General features: G+C 34.1%; 1 protein-coding gene across 1 annotated transcript in view; it reads right to left on the reverse strand.

Moving 5' to 3' along the window:
• The window catches only part of KLHL1 (kelch-like family member 1), a 146012-nt gene that overhangs the window by 50892 nt on the left and 85418 nt on the right, over window positions 1-9702 (reverse strand). Inside the window, exon 5 of the mRNA XM_010003488.1 lies at window positions 3769-3955. Within this exon, the coding sequence (XP_010001790.1) occupies window positions 3769-3955 (187 nt within the window). The remainder of the gene's footprint in view (window positions 1-3768; window positions 3956-9702) is intronic.

The raw sequence follows: 9702 nt of genomic DNA on the forward strand, positions 1-9702 counted from the left end.
TAGGGAAAAAGTTAGGGTTTCTGACAGTATAGAGGTTCACTAAATTATCAAGCTGCCATGTGTCTTCTGTAGATCACATACACGGTTTCCTTTGTTTTCTGTGTACTTTAATCTGTGATAAAATATCTGCGATAAAATATCTGCACTGGAAGTGCCAGAAAATAAAGTAATTAAGAAGCAGGGAAGTAATGAGAGGGGATACAAGCACATTCCTGGGAGAATGAACATTTCCATGAAGGCAGCACCCTCTTGTGCTGTCTACTTGTTCCCATTGGTTGCAGCAACAGGTGTGAATAACTGAGTAACAGACTGGCCAGGTGAGGAACTTGTGGGATGATGAAATTCATCTTCCATGTGATAACTTTGGCTCTTCATTTATATATGAAGCCATGCAGGGTTTGGAATAGATTGCTTCAAGTCCTTATTTCAAATCATAAGTGAATCAGCAATTTCAGAAGTTAACTACACTGAAAATATACCAGAAATTAAGCTGAAAAAGTACCAGATGGTGTTACAATCTGGATTTTTTTTCTATTCAGAAATCCCTATATAAATCACAGTACTGTAACTGCAAATTAGCCTATGAGGCTGAATGTTCTGGAACACATTGAAATTCGTGGGAGTGAAAAGAAGAAAATAATAATGTTAATACTTATAAGAACTGGTGATAAAGTAATTTTAGTGTGACATATAATTATCTCATCAGTCATTAGCCAGTGTATTTAATTTTCCTCGGGTGAAGTAATTAAGCAAGCTCCGCCTTTACTCTACAATTGTGCTATCATATTACAGAATCAAGAGATCACAGAACAGCTGAGGTTGGACGGGACCTCTGGAAGTCATCTGGTCCAACTTTTCTGATTAAACAGGGCCACCCTCAGCCAGTTGTCCAGGACCTTGCCTAGACAGTTTTTTAGTTTCTCCAAAAATGGAGGCTCCACAACCCTGCTGGGCAACCTGTGCCAGTGCTCAGTCACCCCCATAGTAAAAATGTGTTTCTTGATATTCTGAGGGAAACCCCTGTCTTTCAGTTTGTGTCCATTGCTTGTGGTCCTGTCACTGGACAGCACTGAGAAGAACTTGTATCTGTCAGCTGTGTACCCTCCCTTCAGGTATTTATATGATGCCCCTAAGCCTTCTCTTCTCTGGGCAGAACAGCTCCAGCCCTCTAAGCCTTTATACAGAGGAGAGATACTCAAGAATTTTCATAATATTTGTGTCCCTACACTGGAGTCTCTAGAAGCAACTTATCTCTATTGCACTGGGAAGCCTGGAACTGGACATATGACTTCAGGTTTGGCCTCACCAGTGCTGAGTAGAAGGATCACCTCCCTCTAACTTAGAATCATAGAACCATTCAGGTTGAAAAAGACCCTTGGGATCACCGAGTCCAACCATCACCCCTACTCTACAAAGTTCTCCACTAAACCATATCCACTAACACCACATTCTTAAACACATCCAGGGATGGTGACTCAACCACCTCCCTGGGCAGCCTATTCCAGCGCCTCACCACTCTTTCTGTGATTTTTTTTTTTTCTAATGTCCAGTCTAAACCTACCCTGTTGCAGCTTGAAGCCATTCCCTCTTGTTCTGTCACTAATTACCTGCAAGAAGAGACCAGCACCAACCTCTCTACAACCTCTCTACCTTTCAGGTAGTTGTAGAGACTGATGAGGTCTCCCCTCAGCCTCCTCTTTCTCAAACTAAACATTCCCAGCTCCTTCGAGTGTTCTTCGTAAGATTGATTCTCTAGGCCCTTCACCAGCTTCGTTGCCGTCCTCTGTACTCGCTCCAGCACCTCAATATCTCTCTTGAATTGAGGTGCTCAAAACTGGATGCAATACTCCAGGTGTGGTCTCACCAGTGCTGAGTACAGGAGGACAATCACCTCTCTACTTCTGCTGGTCACACTGTTTCTAATACAAGCCAGGATGCCATTGGCTTTCTTGGCCACCTGAGCACACTGCTGGCTCATATTCAGCCACTTGTCAATTAGAACCCTTAGGTCCTTTTCTACCAGACAGCTTTCCAGCCACACTTCCCTAAGCTTGTAGCATTGCATGGTCCTAAGAGCTAGGCAAGGACACAGCAGCATCACAAGAAGGATAAGCTGAGTGGATACAAATCAGGGCCACACATGTACAGATCTTGAGTTTTCAGGAGCACAGGTTACTTTGCCTGTAACAAAGACTTTGACACAGGTGCTGCTCTGCCAAACCAGCTCCCATCTCAAAGCAGCTTTTATCTGTTATGGATGTATATAAGCCCTGGTACTTCTTTTTTTTCAGTTGGAGTTCATATTGTTGAGGGCTGAACTTCTGCCATGCTGGGTTCTCTCCTGCTGCTACAGAAATAAACCACTTCCACCTGACCTGAATCTGCAAAATTGGCTGCATGTTGATACTGAGGCAGTGCTAAGCTCTCTGCAGTCTTCATAAATCTTTATGTATTGGATTTGCTTTGTGAACCAGGAACAGATCTGTACAGTAAGGTAGAACAAATTTAGCTGCACCTAAATTGGGTTTATAATAATTCTCACTACGTGAATACTTAAAATGCTCATTGTCATTTGTCCTAGGAGGAAATTTGTATTTCAGGTGTTTTATGATCTGAAGGCGATATTTACTATGCAAATTCATACCTAATATTTAGCAACAAACCCATGTATAAATGCTAAAAGGAGAAAAGTAATCCACAGTTATAATAAGAAAATACACGTATTGGTTCTTTACTGAAGATATTTCTATTCTTTCAACATTTCTTTTTCACATGAGCACAGATGTCATACAACTTTCTCATTGCTGTAACTTTATGGAGAAAATATTATGTGCCCTTTTGCAGATGATATTGCCACAGTTATTTAGTAAAACTAACTAGTTATTTATCAATATCTGCACCTAGAAATTGTTGTGAAATACTGAAGAACAAATATTGTGGTTGTTTTTTCTTTTTTTTATATGGGTTGTTTTTTATTGGATCTAATAGGCATATTGTTCAGTCTAATACTGACATGAAAATGGAAGATACTGTGGACTTGTTAGTGCATTTCAAGTAAAAACAGCAACAAAAGCCTTTCCGGGTTTATAAACTTGTAACACAGCTAGTTTTTAGTTAAAATATTTAATTCCATTCAAAATAACAGTAGATTATACTTCTTTACCAGAAATAAAGCACATCATCATAATTCTTATTGCCAACTAGTAACACCAAAATACTTCAATAAAATTTCTACTATTTCATACTTTTCTTCAGAGTAAGATGGGCATAGTACTACCTTTCTCTAGCTTCTGAAAAAGTAGTAATACAGTTTAAACTAACTGCTTAGGCTTTTTCGCAAGGCGATTGATATTCTGCATCAGAAAAACATGAATAATCCATAATATTTTAAACAACTACTTAAGGATGGAATACACCTGCTATTAAACTGCCTTTTTTTCATTTATTATAAAAGATGCATAACTTATAAATTAAACATAATTTCTAGAAAGTTAACACAAAGACAAATAATGTTTTAAAATAATTGTTAATTAAAATTCTTTATGGAAATAATAATTTTAACAAAGAGTTAACCCAAAACTCAGTTTCCTTCCTCTAACAGTATTTTATTTTTCCTTAAATATCAGTAGATTTTCATCAGACCCAAAGTCTTGGCAGCATTTCTTGACTTAGACACCACCACCCAGTTTTGGAATATAAAGCTCACTACTTTCTAATAATGAAAATAAAAAATATAACTTTTATAAAGTAAAAAATACCCTCTAGTACCTTTGTTGTTATCCATTCCTCCAACAGCATAAAGAGTCCCAACTGTAGATTTTCTAGGTTTAGTTCTTGGACTTTGCATGAGAGTTCTTCTCTCTGGCAAAAGATGATATTTCATGGCTTCCAGAATAAGCTTCTGGCATTCTAGATCATCCTTAAAAAGTGCATGGTTTTCTAGGTCAGCCAAGATCTGTGAATGACATGATCATTAATAAAAAATGCTAGAATTTCCTAAAAAAGCAATGAGAGAAGATCACAAACAGACATAAGTATTATCACTTCATTATAGAATACATGAGTTTACAGAGTTTTTAGATCTCTCTTTCACCATCCCTTAAAACTGCAATCTTATTGGTCTCTTACTGAAGACATTGGAGAAACCCACCAAAACCCCCAAATTTTGAAAAGAAGAAAAGAGAAAGTAGAAGGACATTACAAAAAAAATAAAAAAAATAGTCCTCAGCACAAAGTAATTAAACTACTTTGAGACTGAAGGAATAAGACTAAAAGGGGGAGAAATTAGCATAGGAAATCTGGCCTCTAGGTTCATACAAAGCTCCTAGGTTCGTACGCTTCAAATTAGGAAGCATTTCTTTACAGAGTGGTCAAATGCTAAAAAAAATCTCCCCAGAGAAGTGGTTGATGCTCTGTGTCTGTCAGTGTTTATGGTTTAACTTTTTGGTCAGCCTTGAAATGTTTAGGCAGTTGAACTAGATGATGTTTTAGGTCTCTTCCAACTGAAATTTATTTTATTCTATTCTATTCTCTTCTATAAGCTTGCAGATGCAACAGCTGATACAAAGGAAACCATGGCAATTAGCATTTTGCATAAGCACTGCATATATTATAAACTTACAATCGTAAGTAGTAATCCTAATAATAATCTGTTCTTCTTCTTAGTATGTGAAAGTAAATTCTGTCATAAAAAAATGTTATATCAAAAATGTACAAATAAGAAGGCTAAACCAAACAGGAAATATTTATTTTGGTCACAAAATCCATGAACTAAACACAGTGGTATCGTTTTGACCACTTAAGTTATAAGAAAGTTAAATGCACGAAAACATGAATGCAAGGACAGCTACAATAATTGAGAATAATGCTTTCAGAACACCTCACTAAACTTGGTCCAGGTTAATAGTTTTATATTAATGCTTGCAAACAGATTATTCATCCACCACAAATGATCCCACAACCATGAAAGTAAAAGTATATGTACGAAAGGAGAAGATACAAAGAGACTGAAAATATATATACAAATATTTTTTGAGACTTTAAATATCCTTCAGAATCTCTGAATAAACTGGTCTGAATTTTTTCCTCCCAATCAATATTGAATGGCTCATATGCTTTACTTCATATAGGAAGATTAGGTTTTTGAAAATTGTCATACCAACTTATGTCTGGTGAGACAAGAACTAATCACATTTTGCATGGAAAATGAGGCATTAGGTCCTTCCAAATATTTGTTTTTCATAAATATATTTGCTATTATCTTTTAATAAAACAACATCTCTTATATCTATTATATTCATTTTTATAGATGCATGTGATTACTTCATCAAGAAAATATTAAAACGTCTTTGAAACAAAGCAGCAGAATAAGAAGTGACTGGAAAAAACCAAGAAAAATATTGAGACTGGCTAACATCAGTTCAGCCTCAGAAAAATGTTACAGAAAAGATTTGATATTAAACCTTCTGCTCTTTTTAATTAATCACAATCTCTCATTCTGGCATCTCCCTAGCATGTATGTATCTTTTAAACTAATTGGTTTCTGCTGATCTATATGCTTCAAGGACATATTGCTTTGACCACAGGAATTCAGTAAGAGGGAGCTAATATAATAGACGTAATTATATTGAAGGTTTGCTACTCAGAAACACTTGCCTGTACCTAGATTTCAGATAATAATTTTAAAACGAAAAAACCTCTTTTGGAAAAACAAGTTCACTAAAAGGGCAGTAATACTATGGTCAGCTTAAAGCAATGTATCCCTACATCTGGGATGTAAGTGCTTTGTGGCTGAAGGCTAAAGATGCTGGGTTGTCAAAATAGTATGAGGCAGGCAGAACAAAAAAAAACACATGCCAGAAAACAGAAAAGACATTTATGTTTCTTGATGGGAGTATTTTTTAAAGGGGTCACTACACATGGTTAATAGCTTGTTATAAATATTTGTAAATTAATTGCATATGAAATAAAATTGCACATGAAAACATTCTTAAACTCTGATATTGACTTATTTTCTCAAAGGAAGATGTCCACCTCCCAAAGCCTTCTATTTTCAATTAAAACAGGAGACCCTTACATTTTATCAGGAAGTGCATTTAATTGTAGATCGCTCTGACTTACTGAAATATATTATTATCTAACTTCTAATATCCTCATGTATAACCTCATTAATTTAAATATCAAGATTCTATTATCTTCTATCGTAGCTGGTGACTGGTGACTGTAATGTTATTGCATGGAATTCAGCATTTTTATATGTTTTCATATTTAATATTATTGAGTTAGTAGTCAGTACAAGAATAGTAGAATTGTCACTGGAATTTTTACTGTATTTCTTAATGCAAGCTGAGCAACAAGAAAACTGAGTCTATGGTTAGAGTCCAATTTATTTTCAAAATTATTTATTTTCCCTAGTGTGTAGAGGAAAACACAATCCTTAGGCAGGTATTTAAGCTATTATTTTTCATACATTTCCTAAGAGTATATCCTTAAAATCTTGGCACCCACAATATCAGCGGAAGACACTTCAGATTGTCAAGAAACTAAAAGCAAGCAGCTGTATATTATAAAGATTTTTGCGTATATATGTGTCTTCTGATGTTAATTATTATGCAATTAGTATTACTAAATAAGAATATTAAAGTGTGCTAACAGTGGTAGTGTTTCATAATAACATTTCATAATAGCAGGTCAATTTATGTTTCATAATGTTAAGTTTTTAATATATACTGTCTCATGCTGTCTTAAGTTTCAATAATCTGCTTCAGTTTTCTTCTACTCCATAGCAATCTTTCCTTATTACACCAAAATAATCAATACATGTTTATTAAATCAGGATGCACTTGATCAGGAAATTTAGTTAATAAGCATATTCCCCTGGAAACCATATTACAATTGGCTTGCTATTTCATGGCTATGCCATACTTCATTAAGAGAGAAGTGTGTCTAACATTTAATGAAGATTTTTGGGTTTTGTGTAGTATTAAATTTCATACTCAAGCATATGAGCTTTATGGTAGGCAGAAAGCAACTTTCAGTTGTCTAAAAATTCTCTTGGTACCTGGATGTATTCTCCCTGAAAAATACCCTAAAGAGCACTGTGCCCTCAGAAACTTACATGCCACATTATGTGGAACACAGGATTAGGCTTATCTTCATAGTACTAATAATCATAACAGAAGAACAAAAAGCTTAATATCTTTTAAATGAACAGTGAGTAAATGAAATGCAGATTGTTATAGAACATTTTATTTAACAAAGCCCATAAGTCTCTTTCTTGATCCACAATGTATCTGAAGTTACTTGACAACCTTGAGTCAGAGAAACATATTACCATATGAAACAAAAATCTGAAGACAGAAAGACCTAAAGTTTGCATATTGAATGGTCCTCAAGAGAGACATTTGATTAGCCATTACTGTCCTTTCATATGTGTTCTTCCACTTTGAGATTTGTTACGGCTGCTTGTTGTTGATGATCACATAATACAGCTACAAGGAAAGAACAGAGGCTTTGGAAATGTAAGGTCATGATTGTTCTTTATACAGATTAAAATGAAAAGCAAATAAAGGGTTTGTATAAATTCCTGGAAAATATAAAAATACTGTTTAAAAAAATATTTTTAAAAGTTCTCAATCCACATCTCAGTCTTCTAAAGCTGCTCCAGATGTTAGGAAACACTCAGCATCTTTGGAGAAAACGTAATTAGAAGAATCTTTTTATCTGTCTAAAGCTGATAGAAAAAGATGTCATCATTCTTACATCACTGTATTGGTATATGAATGGGAGTATTTAAGTTGCCTAATGCGGAGACCGGAATAATTTGACACTTTTGTGTTTTCTGTATATAAGACAACTTCAAGAAATGCCTGTAAATACTATTGTAAGTGCAGATTTCAACTTAATTCCTTGATATTCTGATTAAAACTTCATATGTCTATTGTAAGAAATACCAGTTTGGCTATTTATGCTCCACTGCAAACACAAAAGAAAGAAAAAAAAAAAAAAGAGTTCCCCACTAAGTCCTACTTCTTTTTTACAAAACCAACAATCTCTGAACTACTTCTGTTGGATACAAGCACTCTTATTATAAATATTAATTGATTCATAATGTTTAAATGTTGGATTCTTATATTAAAACTTTTGAGCCTATGAGTTAAATTTAAAAAGTGAGTTAATTGAGTGAATTAATGGCTTTTTGTTTGTTTGTTTAATCTTATGAGATTGTTGACATGCTCCATTTTCAAGAGAGCTGAACATAGGTTCTGCAACTGTCAATTGACCGGCATTTGTAATTTACATTTTTCATAGGTAAATTGATCTTGGAGACAGTATGTTTTTCTGGACCATTCTGCAATGGTTCTCAATAGTTTTGTTACTTCCATTTCAAATAATAGCCTATGTCAAACAATTATTTCCACTTAAACTAGAGTTTATAGGTAGAAATAACAGTATGCTGAGTTAATATTATTGACAGCATTTCAAATGGATCTACCTGATAGCATATCAAATGCATCTACTTCTGTATGAATACACTTGGTCATGCATCAGTTAATTCAGGATTCTGCCTGAAGAAATGTAACTAAGTCTTCTCTGGGATTAAAATGATGGTTGATATAAACAAGATCTTTGGTTCAGTCTGCAAGTATAGAATACACATCAGCTATTATTAAAAACTTAAATAAAATTGATGGCAGATAATTTAACTGCTAATCTCTCTAAGAAGGTTTAAATCAGAAGTAATAGGTTTTCACATGAACTGTGATTTTATTGTTATAAATCTTGTTAAAAATTAGCTAGAAAAGAGGTGAATGTTGCTTTTCATTACTAGGTAATAAAGTACTTTCTTTTCTAGAAGTAATGCAAGTTTTTGTTTTGTTTCAGGATTTTTTTTGTTTTGTTTGGGGTTTTTAAAAATTGTTTTTAATTAAAAATCCAATGAAGTTGAGAAATTAAACAGCATACCAAAGGTGATGCCGTTTTTCTGGAAGGCATGATATGCTTTGCTCAAATCAACTGGACTGTCCAATGCAGAGATTTTTTATCTGGATGAACACATTCCAGATGATTCCCAAACTCCACTATATTAAGTTTTATCCTAAATAGTTTTTTTCTATTTAATGTTACTAAGTATATTAGGAAAATCATACTGAAAATTCTGAAAATTATACAAGAACTGAGAAAACTCAGACTTAGCACTTACTACTAGGAAGTATGATGTTACAAGTAATTTTGAGTTGACCACTCATCAATTAGTCTTCAGAAATAGGAATTTTTTTAAAGGCCATATAAGTTTGTCACATTTATGCTAATTATTTAGCAGGCATTACAAGGAGATTCCATTTAATTACTTGACTCCCTGACATACATCCAAGAACTAAAGTGTACATGCTAACTTGTATACTGAGAAAGGTGCATGAGTAGGCTTCCAATGATGAGACACAATATCAAATATTACCAAACTCTGCCTGCCTAGCTTGCCTTGTATCTAAAAATAAAAGTAATTTTTTTTTTTATATATGGAAGTGCTAACATGCTTGAAAAAGTGGATAAAAGCTTCTTAGTATCAACAGTTACCCACTTATAGGGGATAGTGTTAAAATAATTTCCTTTCTTCGCCCAAGGCAAAAATGAGCGAAATTTATTAATTTTATTTCAGTAAAATACTGCAAAACAGAATTAAAGTAATTTCATTTTAATTTT

This window comes from Chaetura pelagica, unplaced genomic scaffold (assembly GCF_000747805.2).
Source record: "Chaetura pelagica isolate M959 unplaced genomic scaffold, ChaPel_1.0 scaffold106, whole genome shotgun sequence".
Classification (NCBI taxonomy): domain Eukaryota; kingdom Metazoa; phylum Chordata; class Aves; order Apodiformes; family Apodidae; genus Chaetura; species Chaetura pelagica.